Here is a 20313-nt window from a genome sequence, read left to right on the forward strand (position 1 = left end):
GAGTAAATAGAGTATTTTATGGCTGTAACAGCTCTATTTGTTTTTTAACAGACACAGACACTCCCTGGGACCTTGTGGTAAACGGCAGTTAAGGAATCTTGTAAAATAAAAATTAAAGGATAATTATTGAGTTCAGAAATTTCTGCTTCAGAATTTTATCCTCTTGTGACCAGTGTTTCCATGCACTTGTTTCCTTTACAAAAAAATTTAAAAAGGTAAGGTAAGGCAACAAATTCATCTCCTGGTTCCACGCTGTGACCAAGGAACTGACAGTCGCATCCTGCCTGACCTTTTGCTGGTATTTAGATTGGATGTGCTCAAGTTGTTGTTTCTGCCTCACTTCGGCCTCCGATATTCTTCCACCTATAAATACAAAAATGCATCATCTGTTCTGACGTTCACTCTCAACATAATGGCATTATCAGAGGCAGCATTAAACTACATTGTATGCTAGCTGAGGGATTCATTGCTGACACAATGGTTATGGCTACAAAAAAAAAAAACTTGCAGATGCAGGGACGTATGCAGGACATCCCCAGTGAAAGTCAACAAAACACCACCTAGGACAATATATTTTATTTTCTACATGGCGCTATCCGCTAGTTTGGGAGAAGGAGATGATGTTTAACCCTGTATTGTTCTGCAAGGCGATTACTTTTAATTTCTGAGTTTCTTCCCTTTTTCCCTTCCCCAGTTTTTGCAAGCCCCACCCCAGGACAGACACTGGGGAAGTTTTGAAGGCTGCTCATGGCAGAGGCTATTCACCACTACCCACCCACCTCCACCAGTAAAACAAGTAAAGACAGGAAACTTTTCCATAATGCTGGAAGAGGCCTTTGTTGAATGGCGTAGATCAGGCATGTCCAACAGGTAGATCACCCCCCAAAGAAGCTCAGAAACTTTCGCTCCCCTTTAAAAAAGCTCAACATTTTTGCCCTGCACCCCAAAACATGGGGTTGATCACTGCCAGTTTTTAACTCTGTGAGTAGATTGCAGTCTCTTGAGAGCTGGCCACTGTATGGATGATCGCAGTATGCGGAGCACACTCTCCACCCACAGGAAGCCTCAGCCTCAGCCTGCCTGCACGCGTGACCTTGGGGTGCGGAGCACACTCCCCTTTCACAGATAAAGCCACAGCTGTCTGAACATCGTGCCCTCTGTCTAACCGTTTGCAGTCTCAGTAGTCTGCGGTGTCCTGTCTGTAACCTTTGTCTCTGAGACCTTTGTCTCTTTCATCATACATTTTGCAAGGGGAAAATGACACGGTGGAAACAGGTGCCAAAATAACTTTGTACCACCCCACAATCCTGGGACTGGAAGATGTGTAAAGGTCACTGCCCAAAATGTATCTGCCTGGGTTTGCATATTGTGTCAATAAAAGGAGCCTCCACAGAGCTGGCCGGCAGCTTGCTTGCAGCTCACCTGTGCACAGCTCACCTGCATTATCAACTCCTGCCTCATGTCCTTCACTTCAGGCCACCCTTGGTAGATCTTAGGCATGAGAAGTAAAGGTAAAGGGACAACTGACCATTAGGTCCAGTCGTGACTGACTCTGGGGTTGCGGCGCTCATCTCGCTTTATTGGCCAAGGGAGCCATAGAATCATAGAGTTGGAAGAGACCACAAGGGCCATCGAGTCCAACCCCCTGCCAAGCAGGAAACACCATCAGAGCACTCCTGACATATGGTTGTACAGAGGGACAGTCTCTGGGGTTGTGGCACTCATCTCGCTTTATTGGCTGAGGGAGCTAGCGCACAGCTTCCGGGTCATGTGGCCAGCATGACTAAGCCACTTCTGGCAAACCAGAGCAGTGCACGGAAACACCGTTTACCGTCCCGCCGGAGCGGTACCTATTTATCATCTTGCACTTTGACATGCTTTCGAACTGCTAGGTTGGCAGGAGCAGGGACCGAGCAACAGGAGCTCACCCTGTCGTGGGGATTCGAACTGCCAACCTTCTGATCGGCAAGCCCTAAGCTCTGTGGTTTAACCCACAGCGCCACCCGCGTCCCTAGGCATGAGAAAGGACACTGCTAATGGAAATGAAGGTTCTAGGAGGCATAATGTAGCACTATACAGTATTAAATTCTGCTTCCAGAAGAATGCCTCTGCAGCACTGAAAAGCTCTCGTGTGGAAGGAACCCCACTATTGCTTAGTCAATGTTTGAAGCAGATATTCTGGGCTTCTGCCTCTACTCAACACATCATTGCTATTTTCCATCACTTCCGTCAGTTTATTCAAGCTATTCAATAGTGAAATTTTGATATTCCAGGTACGTTTATGAAGTACATTACATGGTTGACTCAGGGCAAAATGCTAACATGGCCACAATCACTTAATGCAAATTGCTAAACAGTTCCAATCAAGTTTTTCAGGCACAAACTATTTATAAACCCATGCTAGTTATTGCTTGGGACTCCATTACGGAAGAGGCAATGAGTTCTGTGGTCTTATATGCTTTTATCCCTGGCTCTGTAGATCAGCTAGCTAGACACTGGAGCTGCCTGCCTGGGTGTCAGCTACGGACATAAAATGTTTCAATAATTATGGGAATTCCTACACTATTTGTTCAAGGTTACCAAGTGTGAGATATAAAACTTCAAAGTTCTAGAAGCCTGATGATCTGGCCACTGAAGCTTCCATTTCCCCAAAGAAAGGAAGTTTTAATTCTCACAACAATCGAACAGTGGGAAACAATCGGAATTCTTCAAAATAAGCTAAGAAAAACACAGCATCTCAAATGTATTTCCCTTTCCCCCCCTTGTTCGCTTACCCAGTTTCTGGGGTGTCAAGGTAATTAGCCCCGGCCTGTGCCGTTCCTTCCATTTCTCCAGGTCTTCCAACTCTTTGGTAGCAACTGAAATATGGTAAGTGAAGCAAAGAGTCAAAATACTGCAAGGAAAAGGTATCAGGCCAGGCAGAAAATAAATGGCCCCCACATGTCTCACAAGGTTAATGTCAGTGACCACTTGGTGGACTCAAGTGCTGCTTGAGGCAAAATGGGAATGTGTCACCACACTGGTGGCAAGGTGCCCACAGGGGCTTCTGCCGCTTGAGGCAGTCACCCCAACTTGCCTTGTGGGTGGGCTGGCCCTGGAGACTAAGGCTCTGCCACCCATCGACACCCATGACTTCTACAGGGAACTATAATTTGCAAGAGTGAACTTTAAGGCCACTTGCAAGGTGTAGGCTTGCTTCCAATGACACGTTTGTAGGATTACACTGTAATAGCTGAAGTCGGTCATGATACCCTGACCACAGGGGCAGAGGTCTTGCAGAAGTGAAAGGAGTGAGATCCAATTCAGTCAATGTTTCAGTGGATATACAAAATGCAGAAATGAGGTTGTAGTCCTCATAATACTTTCAAGACCGGTGGGAAGGTAAACAGAGTTTCTGTGAGCTGCTCTGGTTTGCTATAAGCGGCTTAGTCATGCTGGCTACATGACCCGGAAGCTGTACGCCGGCTCCCTCGGCCAATAAAGCGAGATGAGCGCCGCAACCCCAGAGTCGGCCATGACTGGACCTAATGGTCAGGGGTCCCTTTACCTTTAAAGGACCCCTGACAGTTAAGTCCAGTCGCGGACGACTCTGGGGTTGCAGCGCTCATCTCGCTTTATAGCCCGGGGAGCCGGCATTGGTCCACAGACAGTTTTTCCGGGTCATGTGGCCAATATGACTAAGCTGCTTCTGGCACAATGGGACACCGAAACCAGAGCAGCACATGGAAACGCCATTTACCTTCCCACTGGAGCGGTACCTATTTATCTACTTGCACTTTAACGTGCTTTCGAACTGCTAGGTTGGCAGAAGTTGGGACTGAGCAACGGGAGCTCAACCCGTCACGGGGATTCGAACCGCCGACCTTCTGATCGGCAAGCCCAAGAGGCTCAGTGGTTTAGACTACAGCACCCTGAAAAAAAGCTATAGAGCACACCAATTAGCAGGTGCACTTTGTTAAAATTGAAGCATAAGGAGCTGCCTGTTGCCATTTACTAATCTAGCCCAGATGGTTTAAAGCATCTGCAACTTTCTAGATTAGCGACACCCTTCCTCTTCTCAGGACTTGTCAGCAAGAAGGAAGACTTGTGAGCATCTATTCCTGCCCACAAAGGCAACATACAACCCAGGAACTGATACGCTATGAAGAGGTTTGTCAACAGGATCACGTACTTACTTTTCTGTAACTGATTCCTCCTTAATGGATTTGGAGGGATCACAGCAAACGCACCCAGACTAGAGAGGTTGCAGGTTGAAAGAAGAGACACGGGAGGGAGAGAGAGAAAATACATTACTATCTAGCATTCACTAGATGTATCTTTAGATTGTTGTAGATTTTTAGCTGCATTTATTTCATTTGAGACAAGGACATTCATATGCCACCCTCCAAAACTATTTCTTGCACAGACCCAGTCTTTCCCCTCAATGGAAAATAATGGTGATGGTTGCTGTGAAATATGGCAACCATATTTCATAAGAGTAAAAAACCAATGTTTTACTCATTGTAGAATTACTGAAATTAATGGGCATAACTTAGTCATGCTCATTAATTTCAATGGGTCTCCTCTGAGTAAAAACATGGGTACACAAAGAGTACACATTGCAATCCAGTGCACTCCCACTATTTTTGAAGTCATATTTACACGTTACCTACAATCCATACCGATTTTGTAGTTTCTAGATCAGGCATAGGCAAACTCTGGCCCTCCACATGTTTTGGAACAACAATTCCCACCATCCCTAGCTAACAGGACCAGTGGTCAGGGATGATGGGAACTGTAGTCTCAAAACATCTGAAGGGCTGGAGTTCTAGATAACCACTGGTATTTGTTTTTCTTCAAACCTGCTTCAATGCAACTAGAAAAGCTGGGCCACATTCTCATGTTGAATCTGGTGTGTGCATTTGAGAGAATCATTGTGCACATTCACATGAATGAGCATTCACAGGCGATATCTTCACGAACAGGGGTTCTTTGTGTGTGCGCATTGCAGGGGCAGGAAAACCAAGCAGGTAACGCTTCTTGGTGAAGACATCCCCGACCCCTCTCTGGTGTGTACAGCAAAGGGCAAATGTGAATTGAAATGGCAGCGGGAGGAAGTTGGTAAATTACTTCAACTTTTAAGCCATTAATGTGTACACAGCCACATCTGAATACCACCCGTAGTTCCATTTTGCCAGCTATGAAAAGACACAGCCGCTTCTCTCCCGAAACGTATGAAGCTAAATAAATCTGAAAGAAAACTCCAGAAAGAGAAGCCCTAAAGAAAAGAAAAAAGACTCACTTGGGATCAATTTAATTGTATACTGCCTTGATAGCATTATCCTGAAGCATGGGCTATAAATAATTATAGTGAGTAATATATAAATAGTTTGTTCATATTTCTTTTAATTAGTATTTATCAGAAGAAATATGAACTTAAGCATTTTCAGAATGGCTACCCTAGTGCTTCTATTTGCTTCCTTACCTATTCTAACCTCTCTGGTACAGTGGTGCCTCGCAAGACGAAAAGAATCCATTCCGCGAGTCTCTTCGTCTTGCGGTTTTTTCGTCTTGCAAAGCAAGCCCATTAGCGGTTTAGCGGATTAGCGCTATTAGCGGCTTAGCAGATCAGCTGATAAGCGGCTTAGCGGATCAGCTGATAAGCAGCTTAGCGGATGAGCTGTTAAGCGGCTTAGCGGATGAGCTGTTAAGCGGCTTAGCGGATGAGCTGTTAAGCGGCTTAGGGGCTTAGCGGATCAGCTGTTAAGCGGCTTAGCGGATCAGCTGTTAAGCGGCTTAGCGGATCAGCTGTTAAGCGGCTTAGCGGATCAGCTGTTAAGCGGCTTAGCGGATCAGCTGTTAAGCGGCTTAGTGGCTTGGGGAAAAGGGGGGGGGACCCCGCAGGAACTCGCAAGACATTTTCGCCTTGCAAAGCAAGCCCATAGGAAATTTGTTTTGCGAAGCACCTCCAAAACGGAAAACCCTTTCGTCTAGCGGGTTTTCCGTCTTGCGAGGCATTCGTCTTGCGGGGCACCACTGTACTTCGCACAGAATACAAAATTTTTCCTTCACCGCCACCACCCTACCTGAAGTTATGCTGCCTTCTCCCTGCTACAGAGGAAGGAGAGTGGTGAATGTGTCCTTACAGACGCGTCTGAAGTCGGAAGGATGTATTTTTATTTCCCAGGACAAAACTTCCTAGATCATAATCGTAATGTCTGCTGCCAAGTGCAGTAACAGAACTCTGTCACAGCTTGGCCAGATTCTCATTTCATTTCCATGGCATCAAAGTTAAAGGCTTGTGTAGCTTTTGGTAATAGCAAAAGATAGATTCTAGCATTTTTTTTTAGATATGAGAAAGTTGTGGCATACACAGGAAATGTCAGCACACGGGGAAAAGGCAACAAATCTTATTTTATTATGCAGACAGAGGCCTTCGCTCAGTTCTGTGAGACGCTTACAGAACAGCGCCTGGGAACAAGAGCCCTTCTGTCAAGGCAAGATCCAAATACATTTAACACTTTGTATGACAGCTCTGCAAGTCAGCAAGAATAGCAATGACACCTGTAAGGAAAGGAGAAGCCAAAGTGATTTATAAGTTGGAGCACAGAAGGAAAGGGTTGACAAACACCAGCAGAGAATTAAAGAGATACCCACACACACCCTGTGCACACACCCTGATTTCCTCTTTTAGTATGATATCCCCATTTATTGTACATCATTAGAGAGTGATGATAACATATAGTGCATCTAAACTCAGCAATATTCTGAGTTCGGTGGGGGAATTAAAAATGCAATGTGGCAGTTTGACCTAATTTACCATATTTTTCGCCCAATAGGACGCACTTTTCCCCCTCCAAAAATGAAGGGGAAATGTGTGTGCGTCCTATGGGGCGAATGCAGGCTTCGCGGACCTCTCCGCAAGCAGCGGGAGCGCTCCCGCTGCTTGCGGAGAGTTGCCTGCATGCTGAAGCCTGCGCGCACAGAGCTCAACGCGTCCAGGCTTCGCGGACCTCTCCGCAAGCAGCGGGAGCCAGCGCTGGGCTCCCACGGCTTGCAGAGAGCTGCCTGTTTGGGGGCTGGGGTCGGGGGAAGCTGGGGCGGGCCTCCCCCGCCCCAGCCCCGTGCCTGGGGGGGGGAATAATTTCCCCCCCTTTATTTCCCCCCCAAAAAACTAGGTGCGCCTTATGGGACGGTGCGTCCTATAAGGCGAAAAATACGGTACCTTTGTTGCAAAACTGCTGCATTTTCGCACGATATATCTCTTGCTGACCCTTTTCTATATGACACGTTTTCAGTTAATTAGGCACATGAACGTGTAGCAAATGGATTTTAACATCTGTAGAACCTAATTATGTAATCGTTCTGCTGCCTGCAGAAATGCAAGCGGTTGCTTCTCAGGCTGACTGTTCTTAAAGCTTTCATTAGAGAGTTGCTGTAAGGAACTATCAATATCAGCTTGCATCTGATCTGTGTACATGAGTGTTTCTGTTATTTACTGAAGTTCTCGCCCTGGACCAGCAGGGGAATACTGTAGATAGTTTTCACTCAGGTCCACATATGCAAATAAGGGATTGAAAGTGATGTTCAGTGATTGCATAGTTACAGAAAGTTGTTATAGTTGCGTTGTAGTGGAGCTCTATATAAGCAGGCTGGCTGAACCCTTCAGTTCAGTTCTGTTCTGGCCTGTGAATAAACAAGAGCTGTTTGAAGAATCGCTGTGTCGGCTATGTTCACCCACAACTTAACAGTTTCACAACCTTTTTCTGAATGTGGCCCCCTTCTGACCTTGTTTCCTTCCTGTGGCCCCCATGGACGTAGTCAAGGGGAGGCAGGGGGCAGCTGCCCCCCAATAAGAAAAAAGTCAATACAAATCTGAGGTTCTGCCTTCGACCCCAAGAAAAATCCTGGCTACCCCCATCCTACTGGTAGAAAGGTAGCTATTTAAATGCTTTGCTTGTAAATAGGAGGTGTTTTATTTATACTTTCAAAATTTATACAAAATACAATTACATAAAATGATAGGAACATAATGAAATAATGTTGAAGCAGGAAAACAGAGAATCATGGAACTGGAAGGGAGCCCAAAGGTAATCTTTCTAGTGCAGACCCCTGCAATGTAGGAAACTCAGCTAAAGCATCCATGACAGAAGGCCACCCAGCCTCTGCTTAAAAACCTCCCAGGAAGAACAGTCCAGAACCTCCTAAGGGAGATCCATTTTCCAGGTATTATAAAAAGAAAACAACACTTATTTGACCCTAGTTATTTGACACATATACTTAAAGCCATGGTTTTCCCAGTGGTGATGTATGGAAGTGAGAGCTGGACCATAAAGAAGGCTGATCGCTGAAGAATTGATGCTTTTGAATTATGGTGCAGGAGGAGACTCTTGAGAGTCCCATGGACTGCAAGAAGATCAAACCTATCCATTCTTAAGGAAATCAGCCCTGAGTGCTCACTGGAAGGACAGATCCTGAAGCTGAGGCTCCAATACTTTGGCCACCTCATGAGAAGAGAAGACTCCCTGGAAAAGACCCTGATGTTGGGAAAGATGGAGGGCACAAGGAGAAGGGGACGACAGAGGATGAGATGGTTGGACAGTGTTCTCAAAGCTACCAGCATGAGTTTGACCAAACTGTGGGAGGCAGTGGAGGACAGAGGTGCCTGGCGTTCTCTGGTCCATGGGGTCACGAAGAGTCGGACACGACTCAACGACTAAACAACAACATTCTTCTGAGTAGACACTTTGTTATTTACTAGATGCATGTCAGCAGCACCAGATGACCCCACCCCTTGCAGATCTGGCCAACACTGCCAATGGGCCCTGTGCCCCTTGGCAACATCCTAAGGCCCTGATGCGCTAGGTGCTGGGGTGGATTGCACCCTGCGCATTGCAGAGTCAGGCCCAGGCTGCCACCGGACCCAGCACTGGCAACAGCAAAAAAGCAGCTCCGTTCTCCCAACCCTACCCACTGCCACCTCAAAACTGCACTTACCTGACCTGGGGGATCTAGACTGTGGGCTCTACTGGTCAAAGCAGGAGACCAGTAAACCAAATACTGACAAGACAGAGATAGTTCTCCAACCTGAGATTTAGGTGCCCTGCCTGGTCTCGATAGGACTGCCGTCTCTCTCAGGGAGCATCTACATAACTTGTGAGGACTCCTGGATCCAACATTGTCCCTAGAGATGACAATGTCTTTTGTGGCCTTCTTTTGGCTTCAGATGGTTCCCCAGTTAGGACCATTTTGGGACAGAGAGTGTTTGGCCACAGTACAGTGGTACCTCGGGTTAACAACTTAATTCGTTCCGGAGGTCCGTTCTTAACCTGAAACTGTTCTTAACCTGAGGTACCACTTTAGCTAATGGGGCCTCCAGCTGCCGCTGCTGCACGATTTCTGTTCTTATCCTGAAGCAAAGTTCTTAACCCGAGGTACTATTTCTGGGTTAGCGGAGTCTGTAACCTGAAGCGTATGTAACCCGAGGTACCACTGTATCTTGTGCTCTGGTCATTTCCCAGTTGCCTTACTTTAACGCACTGCACATGGGGCTGCCATTGCTACGATGCAACAACGAGGCTGCCAGATGCAACAACAGGACACCAATTCTAGAAGAATTACTCCATTGTCTGCCTGTTCACTTCCTGGACCAATTGAAGGTGCATGTTAAAGCCTTAGACAACACTCATCAAGGACCCCCTCTCCCTATTCTAGCCTGCCTGCGCCTTTCGTCTGGGTCTGAGGAGTGGCATCTTCTTCAGCTTCCACCATCTAAGGTAATCCATTACGTGGCAACACATGAGAAACCCTAATGGGCAATGGCACTCTGGGTATAGACTGCTTTCTCCTCAAAGCGGTCTGACTGGCACCAACTCTGTCGCTTTGGGATACTTCCTAATCCAGGCATTTTCAGAGTTTTAGTTTTGATTGCTTAACCCAGCTGTGCTGTTGATAGTTTTAGCAGTCTTAATTTGTTCTGCTTGTGAAATTCCATTTCTGAGGTTTGGTTGTTTTGTTTGTGGCACTGTGCCCCGATACCGATACGGACGAAGGGTGGATTGCACATTTTGTTATAATGTAAAAAGTAGCTTAGGGACGTGGCTGGTGCTGTGGGTTAAACCACAGAGCCTAGGACTTGCCGATCAGAAGGTCGGCGGTTTGAATCCCCATGAAGGGGTGGGCTCCCGTTGCTCGGTCCCTGCTCCTGCCAACCTAGCAGTTCAAAAGCACCTCAAAGTGCAAGTAGATAAATAGGTACCACTCCAGCGGGAAGGTAAACAGAGTTTCCGTGCACTGCTCTGGTTCGTCAGAAGCAGCTTAGTCATGCTAGCCACATGACCCGGAAGCTGTACACCGGCTCCCTCGGCCAGTAAAGCGAGATGAGTGCCGCAACCCCAGAGTAGGCCATGACTGGACCTAATGGTCAGGGGTCCCTTTACCTTTACTAAGAAGTAGCTTTCAAATACAGTGGTACCTCAGGTTACATAAGCTTCAGGTTACAGACTTCGCTGATCCAGAAATAGTGCTTCAGGTTAAGAACCTTGCTTCAGGATGAGAACAGAAATTGTGCTTAGGGGGCACGGCGGCAGCAGGAGGCCCCATTAGCTAAAGTGGTGCTTCAGGTTAAGAACAGCTTCAGGTTAAGTGCGGACCTCCAGAACGAATTAAGTACTTAACCTGAGGTACCACTGTACATTTTTGTTTTTTAATACAAGCCTGTTTTGAATTGGTAGGGCATTTCTGCAGGAAGCTATGCTCATCATTGACTACAAACAATACATCCTAGGTTCCCATGCTGCTCACGCTGCAGTGGAAACAATCAAACTCTTAGGGAAACAGCTTCTTTTTAGGACCCAGTTGGATGGGTCCAGAAGACTCCCAATAACTCAGCAGGGCAAAAAGCAGCTCAGGGAAAGAGATTAAGAGAAACTACATGGAGAAAAATGATTCTCACATAAACTCTCAGTACTGCAGCCCTTATTTATCCAGTTTGGAGCCCCATGCAGCCTTTTAAAGTACGCATTGGCAGCTATGATAACGGCACTCTCATTTCGTCTAGACTTCAGAATAATGCTGTTGGAGTGCTTGAGGGAGGTGGTGATCAGATCATGAACTGATTAGTGAAAAAGGCCCCAATAGTTGATTCAAAACACAATTCCAATTAACCAAAAGCTGAGCTAACAAGCAGAGTGCGTTTTGGTGTTCCAATTTTGTGGATTGTTTTGATTTTGGAATTTATTTGCAAACAGCAACACACAAGGACTGTGCAGTTGCACCTAAGAGACAATTAATGTCGTGTTCAAGCTTCTAAAAAGTTGAGTACTGGAAATGCCACAACAAACTGAGCTACTGGATTTACTAAACACTTCCTATTTTTACTTCCTGCTATGTAGCCATGGGAGTTTTCCAGAGCATGACTCAATTAAGTTTCTAGGTAGGGTGTGGTCTTGCAAAGAAGAAGGAGGAGGAGGAGGAGGAGGAGAGGAGGAGGAGGAGCTTGGATTTGTTATCCCGCTTTATCACTACCCGAAGGAGTCTCAAAGCGGCTAACAATCTCCTTTCCCTTCCTCCCCCACAACAAACACTCTGTGAGGTGAGTGGGGCTGAGAGACTTCAGAGAAGTGCGACTGGCCCAAGGTCACCCAGGAGCTGCATGTGGAGGAGCGGGGAAGCGAACCCGGTTCACCAGATTACGAGTCTACTGCTCTTAACCACTACACCACACTAGCTCTCCCAGAAAACTTCATTTGCAAGATGAGAAATGTCTACACGCTACGCCAAAGGAGGTTTGACATGCTTTGCGCATGAGCGCTGGCCGCCTTCAATGGAGACAGAAGTTTTGACCAGACCTGCTGTTTGGTTTTCTCTCCATACCTGTAGGAACAGGTTGGCTGCTTCCCACAAATGACTCCTAAAGACTCAGGAACATGACAGTTAGGGCTCAACCAAACTTAATATATAATAGTAATAATTTATTATTTATACCCCACCCATCTGGCTGAGTCTCCCCAGCCACTCTGGGCGTCTCCCAATCAAGTGTTAAAAACAGTACAGCATTAAATATTAAAAACTTCCCTGAACACGGCTGCCTTCAGATGTCTTTTAAAGATAGGATAGCTGCTTATTTCCTTCACATCTGAAGGAAGGGTGTTCCACAGGATGGGTGCCACTATCGAGAAGGCCCTCTGTCTGGTTCCCTGTAACCTCACTTCTCGCAATGAGGGAACTGCCAGAAGGCCCTCGGCGCTGGATCTCAGTGTCTGGGCTGAACGATGGGGGTGGAGACGCTCCTTCAGGTATACAGGACCGAGGCCATTTAGGGCTTTAAAGGTCAGCACCAACACTTTGAATTGTGCTCGGAAACATACTGGGAGCCAATGCAAATCTCTCAGGACCGGTGTGGTCCCGGCAGCCACTCCCAGTCACCAGTCTAGCTGCTGCATTCTGGATTAATTGCAGTTTCCAGGTCACCTTCAAAGGTAGCCTCACGTACAGTGTGTTGCAGTAGTCCAAGTGGGAGATAACTAGAGCATGCACCACTCTGGCGAGACAGTCCGCGTACCAAATTAACCTGCACCTCCATGGACAACTGTGAGTCCAAAATGACTCCACAGTTATCCCATTCAGGACCAGGGAATCCCCCACACCCACCCGCCCCCTGTTCCCCCCAAAACAGTACTTCTGTCTTGTCAGAATTCAACCTCAATCTGTTAGCCGCCATCCATCCTCCAACCGCCTCCAGGCACTCACACAGGACCTTCACCGCCTTCACTGGTTCTGATTTGAAAGAGAGGTAGAGCTGGGTGTCATCTGCATATTGATGGACACCCAGCCCAAGCAGGACTTCTGCTTGTCCTGCTGCTTTCTCAAAGGGAAGCCCCCTCATTACCACTGAACTGGAGAAAATGTCAACCGGGTTTCAATGGATCGCCATCCGCTCCACTTCAGCGGAAAATGGCAGGTTTTTCCAGGGAGACCTGTGGGACAAATGGAAAACCGCAGGGATCTGTGCTTTCTAGGTGAGGGAGAAGTGGAAGTGTGCACAGACTGTATTATAATAGGGCTGGTAGTACAGTAACAAGACCTTGTTAGCATCATTCGCATTAGATGGCCGCATACTTTGAAAACCGCAGTAGTTTACTGGACTTTGTAAGGGCCCTTTTATCCAGATACTTTACAAATTCAACCCAAAAGCTCCTAAGACCACAAAGAGGTTCTTGAAATATATTATTTGGCAGTCGACAACTAGGTTTCTTAATGACAGGCCTGTGCTGGCAACGCTAGAGTTTGATACACTACAACGAAGTAGCGCTACACTAAATAAATAAACGAATAAATGCCACCCACAGGGAACAAGTCGAGAGTGGATAGGAAACAAGGGCTGAAGGACATTACTGGGGTCCCTATTGAAATGAAGGGAAGAGAATAATGAGTTGCAGAGAAAGCAAGAAATATATAATGCAATACAATCGCCATGAATACAACATGGAAAACACAACCTGAAAAGAGAAGCAACGCATGCACTTTTGCAAACCAAGAAAGTCTTCAGTAAGAAATTATTTTTAATAGGAAATAAAGCAAGAAATAGATCCTAATACGGGACGAAATGGGTCACTGGAATGAGACGGCTCTGCTTATCTTTCCCTTTTATTATTTCAGACGGGGGGAGTTTGACGGCGCCCGGGCTACTTACTGCTGCGGCCGCTGCTCCTGCCCGCCCTCTGGCCCCAAAGCGCCCCCATCCCGGGGGTTGGCAGAGGCGTCGCCCGGCGAGGCGCCCCTTGGCAAAGGAGACGGAGAAGCCGAATGCGTCCAGCTCATGGCTCCGGCTGCAAGGACTCCGCTGGCGGATACACGCGCGCCTAGAACAGCTGCTCCCTCGCCCAGCCGCAGGAAACGAAATCGAAAGTTTGCCGCAGGCGCTTTACTTTCGCTTTCCCCGCCAAGACACGCCCCGCCCTCGAACACACGCCCCCTCGCCTCACCTGCCGAGGGACACAGGTGGTCTTCATGAAGGATGGAGTCACACCCCCCAGGGGCCCAAATGCGCGGGGGCGCCCCCGCTGAGCATGCTCGGTTGCAGGGCCAGCCTGGATCCCACTTACTTGCGAGTAAGCGCCATGCAAACATGCGCTGGATTGTGGAGAAAGCTAGAGAGTTCCAGAAAGACATTTACAGTGGTACCTCTGGTTACATACGCTTCAGGTTACAGACTCTGCTAACCCAGAAATAGTGCTTGGTTAAGAACTTTGCTTCAGGATGAAAACAGAAATCGTGCTCCGGCGGCGCAGCGGCAGCAGGAGGCCCCATTAGCTAAAGTGGTCTTCAGGTTAAGAACAGTTTCAGGTTAAGTACAGACCTGCGGAACGAATTAAGTACTTAACCCGAGGTACCACTGTACTTCTGCTTCATTGACTATGCAAAAGCCATTGACTGTGTTGAGCTCAGCAAACTATGGCAAGTTCTTAAAGAAATGGGAGTGCCTGATCACCTCATCTGTCTCCTGAGAAATCTCTATGTGGGGCAAGAAGCTACAGTTAGAACTGGATATGGAACTGATTGGGAAAGAAGCACGACAAGGCTGTATATTGTCTCCCTGCTTATTTAACTTACATGCAGAATTCATCATGCGAAAGGCTGGGCTGGATGAATCCCAAGCCGGAATTAAGATTGCCGGAAGAAATATCAACAACCTCAGATATGCACAACCTTGATGGCAGAAAGTGAGGAGGAATTAAAGAACCTTTTCATGAGGGTGAAAGAGGAGAGTGCAAAATATGGTCTGAAGCTCAACATCAAAAAAATGAAGATCATGGCCACTGGGCCCACCACCTCCTGGCAAATAGAAGGGAAAGAAATGGAGGCAGTGAGAGATTTTACTTTCTTGGGCTCCATGATCACTACAGATGGTGACAGCAGTCACGAAATTAAAAGACGCCTGCTCCTTGGGAGGAAAGCAATGACAAATCTAGACAGCATCTTAAATAGCAGAGACATCACCTTGCCAACAAAGGTCCGTATAGTTAAAGCCATGGTTTTCCCAGTAGTGATGTATGGAAGTGAGAGCTGGACCATCAAGAAGGCTGATCGCCGCAGAATTGATGCTTTTGAATTATGGTGCTGGAGGAGACTCTTGAGAGTCCCATGGACTGCAAGAAGATCAAACCTCTCCATTCTGAAGGAAATCAGCCCTGAGTGCTCACTGGAAGGACAGATCCTGTAGCTGAGGCTCCAATACTTTGGACATCTCATGAGAAGAGAGGTCTCCCTAGAAAAGACCCTGATGTTGGGAAAGATGGAGGGCACAAGGAGAAGGGGACGACAGAGGACGAGATGGTTGGACAGTGCTCTCAAAGCTACAAACATGAGTCTGACCAAACTGTGGGAGGCAGTGGAAGACAGGAGTGCCTGGCATGCTCTGGTCCAGGGGGTCATGAAGAGGCGGACACGACTAAACGACTAAACAACAACAACAAGCGCCATGCAATGCAACAGGACTCGCTGTTGGGCAGGCATGGCTGGGCTGGCACTGTAAGGCCTTCACACAGAGGAAGCTCAGGGACCAATGAGAGCTCCTCACGACACCCACCCAAAGAGGAGGCAAGCGAGGCCCAGCCCCTTGGCAGGTGCTACCTTCCTCAGCTCTGCCTCCAAATTCTCTCCCGGCACTGTGTGGCACAAGAGGGGCAGGACGAACCCCATATGCACCCCACTGTGCTCATTGAGACACTGCCTGTTGACTGGGACCAACGTTCTTGTGAGTTGCAATCCCGTTGGCACAGTCCTCTGGTGCGAGTTCTGTGAGTCCCTTGCAGAGCTGTCAACCTTTCCTTTCTTTGCGGGAAATTCCCTTATTTCAGCGCTGTTTCCCGCTGCTATCCTGGATTGTCAGATATCCCGTAGACTGTCCCTGGGACAGGTGAGGCTGATGATCCCTTATTTCCAAATCTGAAAGTTGACGGCTATGGTCCCTTGCGCCCTAGGATGTGGGTTGTCGAATGCAGCCTCAATGTGGGAGAATTAAGGGGGGGGCTAGATGCTGGGGGGCACTTCTGAGCAAACTGTTAAGTTGTGGGTGAACATATCAGAAGACACAGCTCTTGTTTTTTCACAGGCCAGAACAGAACTGAAATGAAGGGTTCATTTCAGTATAAATTATACAGTGGTACCTCGGGATGCGAACGGGATCCGTTCCGGAGCCCCGTTCGCATCCAGAAGCAAATGTAACTAGCGACAGCACGTCTGTGCATGCGCACATCGCTGTTCGCCGCTTCTGCGCATGCACATGACATCATTTTGAGCATCTGCGCATGCCCGAGTGGTGAAACCCGGAAGTAACGCGCTCCATTACACTAGAACGCAACAGTAACCATTTTCTGTATCCAATCACTGAACGCCACTTTCGATCCCTTATTTGCATATGTGGACCTGAACTATCTACAGTATCCCCCTGCTGGCCCAGGGTGAGAACTTCAGTACATAACAGAAACCTGCCTAGTAGACATGATGGGGAAAGGACATTCATTTTGCCAGAGCCAAGCCATGCAGGGCAGTATGTTTGGGAAGGTAACCTGGAAATGGTTACCTAGTAAGGCCTTTGCCAGCTCCAAGGTTTCCAGCCTTTCCTTTCGCTTTCCTGGGCCTAAAAAGGTACAGGAACCCCTGACCATTAGGTCCAGTCGTGACTGACTCTGGGGTTGCGGCGCTCATCTCGCTTTATTGGCCGAGGGAGCCGGCGTACAGCTTCCGGGTCATGTGAACATGACTAAGCCGCTTCTTGCGAACCAGAGCAGTGCACGGAAACACCGTTTACCTTCCCACCAGAGCAGTACCTATTTATCTACCTGCACTTTGACGTGCTTTCAAACTGCTAGGTTGGCAGGAGCAGGGACTGAGCAATGGGAGCTCACCCCGTCACGGGGATTTGAACTGCCGACCTTCTGATCGGCAAGTCCTAGGTCCTGTGCTTTAACCCACAATGTTAAACAACTGGGCCTGCTTTGTGCCTTTAACAACAGCCTGACGCACAGCAGGCAAGTCTTTTTCACCACTTATCTCCCAGCCAGGAGAAGTTCACCCACATAATTTCTGCTGCTGAAGCAAATACAGTTTGGCCCCGCTGAAGTCAATAGGAATGTCCCAGAACACACTCTGAAAACGGCTTGCAATTTTCTAGACTGCTGTATGCAAACACATTTCTCTGGAATAATTCAGGTGACGTCTTTTTCCCCCTGTGCTTTTAATAGCCACACCACAAAAAGAATTTCTGGTGGAGACTTTTCTGGCATGGAAATGGGAGTCGGGGTGGTCTGCTGCTCTTTTTGGCATACAGAACCCCATAATTGTTGGGGGGCTCCCACCCCACACAGAAGAGCGATGTGTGTGGCAATCCTGCTTAAGAAAGGAGACCTTAAGGGCAAAACTAGATGGTACACAGCATTTGTTTCGGTATGCAGTTTGCACCAATTCCATATAAAGTTGGAGAAGTAACTTAAAGCACAGATTGGGCAGGCGGGAAGGGGGGAATGAGCGCTTTACATGCCCCCCTCCTGGTTTTCCCTATCCATTTTTCTTCTGCTATGGGTTACTTTCAGAACTGGAGCCTCAAAATTTGACAGCCAGAGAGAAGCAGCAGGGGGGTGGAAATTCAACAGGGATAGAATTTAGCTCTCCTCCGTCTCCTGCTGAACTTTGAATCACCCCCCTTATAACAAATCCATGGGCAAATTCTGGCACATGAATCTGCTACTGTTGGGTCTAATCCCCTACCCTAAATGTGTTGAGTGGTGCTGTAGTGGGTAACTATTGGACTTGAATCCTATTGAATATAGGATTTGAAATCTAGGTATTCCCTAGTGACCTTGGACTAATCAACAATATTACTCATCCTAGCCTCACGAAGCTGTTCTGAGGTTTAAAAGGGGGCAAAGACACCATATGAGCACCCTGAACACCTGGGAGGACAGAGTAGGATTAAAATGTAGCCAATAAATCCAGAAATAGGTGTGGTTGTTGGGCAATAGGGAAAACAGCTTCTTCAGTCAGGGAAGTACAGTGGTACCTCAGGTTACATACGCTTCAGGTTACAGACTCCGCTAACCCAGAAATAGTGCTTCAGGTTAAGAACTTTGCTTCAGGATGAGAACAGAAATTGTGCTCCAGCAGTGCAGCAGCAGTGGGAGGCCCCATTAGCAAAAGTGGTGCTTCAGGTTAAGAACAGTTTCAGGTTAAGAACGGACCTCCGGAACGAATTAAGTACTTAACCCGAGGTACCACTGTATACCCTAGTAATTTTCATTTCAAATTAGAGATGTTCTGGTTCAGACTATGAACCTGTCCACCTTTTAATGGCTAGGTTTATTCCTAAGCACCATTTTCAATAGATGTTCTCCTGCAAACTGTAAAGTATGGTTTGTCCCAGCAGTTATTTCTGGAGTTCTTCTGTAGTTGTAGTTGTTGTTTAGTCATTTAGTCGTGTCCGACTCTTCGTGACCCCATGGACCAGAGAACGCCAGGCACCTCTGTCCTCCACTGCCTCCCGCAGTTTGGTCAAACTCATGCTGGTAGCTTCGAGAACACTATCCAACCATCTCGTCCTCTGTTGTCCCCTTCTCCTTGTGCCCTCCATCTTTCCCAACATCAGGGTCTTTTCCAGGGAGTCTTCTCTTCTCATGAGGTGGCCAAAGTCTTGGAGCCTCAGCTTCACGATCTGTCCTTCCAGTGAGCACTCAGGGCTGATTTCCTTCAGAATGGAGAGGTTTGATCTTCTTGCAGCTCATGGGACTCTCAAGAGTCTCCTCCAGCACCAGAATTCAAAAGCATCTCTTCTGTAGATCATCGTGCAAAACTCAGAATCACAGAACCGTAGAGTTGGAAGGGACTACAAGGGGCCATCTAGTCTAAACCCCTGCAATGTAGGAATCTTTTGCCCAATGTGGCTTCAGAGTCTCGGGCTCAAGTGACTAAACTAATAACAGACAATGGCCTCTGAAATATGTTCCCTTTTCAGGGGCAAACTCATATTAGCCCCTTGTTCTACATAAAATTCGGGTTTGCCAATCGTGCTTCGTGCATGCGCAGAGCGGCACTTTGTCGAGCGGCACTTTCGTTGGGATCCGGGATGCAAAAGGAGGTACGACTGTACACACAACGGCAGACACTTGGGGTGGGTGCAGGGCAAATGCAGCCAGAAGATCCCAGGGTGGTTCCCAACAATGTAAAATACAACAATAAAAAGCAGTAGAAAACAAATTACAATCCCAACTTGAGTGGGTCCTAAAAATATACATCTCAGGTGTCAAGGGGAAGAATTCAACACCCCGCTTTCCCAAATGCTTCCCATTTAAGCCTGCCCAACATAATAATCTCCCCCTAAGACAATTTGAGGGACGCGGGTGGCGCTGTGGGTTAAACCAGAGCCTAGGACTTGCCGATCAGAAGGTTGGCGGTTCGAATCCCCATGACGGGTGAGCTCCTGTTGCTCGGTCCCTGCTCCTGCCAACCTAGCAGTTTGAAAGCACGTCAAAGTGCAGGTAGATAAATAGGTACCGCTCCGACGGGAAGGTAAACGGCGTTTCTGTGTGCTGCTCTGGTTCGCCAGAAGCGGCTTAGTCATGCTGGCCACATGACCCGGAAGCTGTATGCCGGGCGCTCCCTCAGCCAATAAAGCGAGATGAGCACCGCAGCCCCAGAGTCGGTCACGACTGGACCTAATGGTCAAGGGTCCCTTTACATTTACCTTTAAGACAATTTGGGGGCACCAGGGGGAGAAGTCCTGTTGCACTAGCTGAAATCTTGGTGTGGGGCCGGTCAGTTGAATCCATCCCAAAGGTTTAGTGTCTCTGCATCCTTCCAACCCAGGCGAGAACTATTGAAAGCTGCTCTCCCTGAGAAATGTCAATAAAGTTCGTAGCATCAAGTCTTTATGAATTGAGCCGAGGGAAATTTGCATATTGAGGGAGATATGTGCCTAAGCCTTTATCATAAACACAACACACGGGTTCTTTTGTTGTGTTGGCATTTGTGTGGCAAGTCAAAACTCACCCCATTTTGTGGCCTTTCTTCACGTTGGGATCTTTCTTTGTTTTTGTGCGCAAAGGCACCAACCGATGCTGAGGCCTTTTACTCGACATCTATTACACTTATACAAGCAGTCCACAGGTTGCTGCCAGATTTGGCAACATACAAAGCACATCACTGAGCTTCTCTGGCTCACCTGTCCCAACTGCCGCCTTCCCAGAGCCCAACATTCTGTTTGGAAGTTTCTGTCAATGAGTGGCTCCCAGCATTATCCAATAATTGCTCTTCAGGTAAAACTGTAAGATGCTTCCCACA

The 20313-nt window shown here is 47.6% G+C and overlaps 1 protein-coding gene across 3 annotated transcripts in view; it reads right to left on the minus strand.

The window, feature by feature from the left end:
- EPSTI1 (epithelial stromal interaction 1) overlaps window positions 1–20239 on the minus strand; it is a 40661-nt gene extending 20422 nt beyond the window's left edge. Inside the window, exons 1-4 of one of the 3 annotated variants that reach the window (XM_081917908.1) lie at window positions 20023–20239; window positions 4176–4234; window positions 2775–2858; window positions 290–363 (exon numbers count right to left, since the gene is read on the minus strand). In XM_081917908.1, the coding sequence (XP_081774034.1) occupies window positions 290–363; window positions 2775–2858; window positions 4176–4234; window positions 20023–20111 (306 nt within the window). In that variant the 5' untranslated portion in view covers window positions 20112–20239. Of the gene's footprint in view, window positions 1–289; window positions 364–2774; window positions 2859–4175; window positions 4235–13672; window positions 13875–20022 lie in introns of those variants that run through there. The other 2 variants (XM_081917909.1, XM_081917907.1) reach the window with 2 other exon arrangements.
- Between the last annotated feature and the right edge of the window lie 74 nt (window positions 20240–20313).

The sequence above is a fragment of the Podarcis melisellensis genome (assembly GCF_964234715.1).
Source record: "Podarcis melisellensis genome assembly, chromosome: 7".
Lineage (NCBI taxonomy): Eukaryota > Metazoa > Chordata > Lepidosauria > Squamata > Lacertidae > Podarcis > Podarcis melisellensis.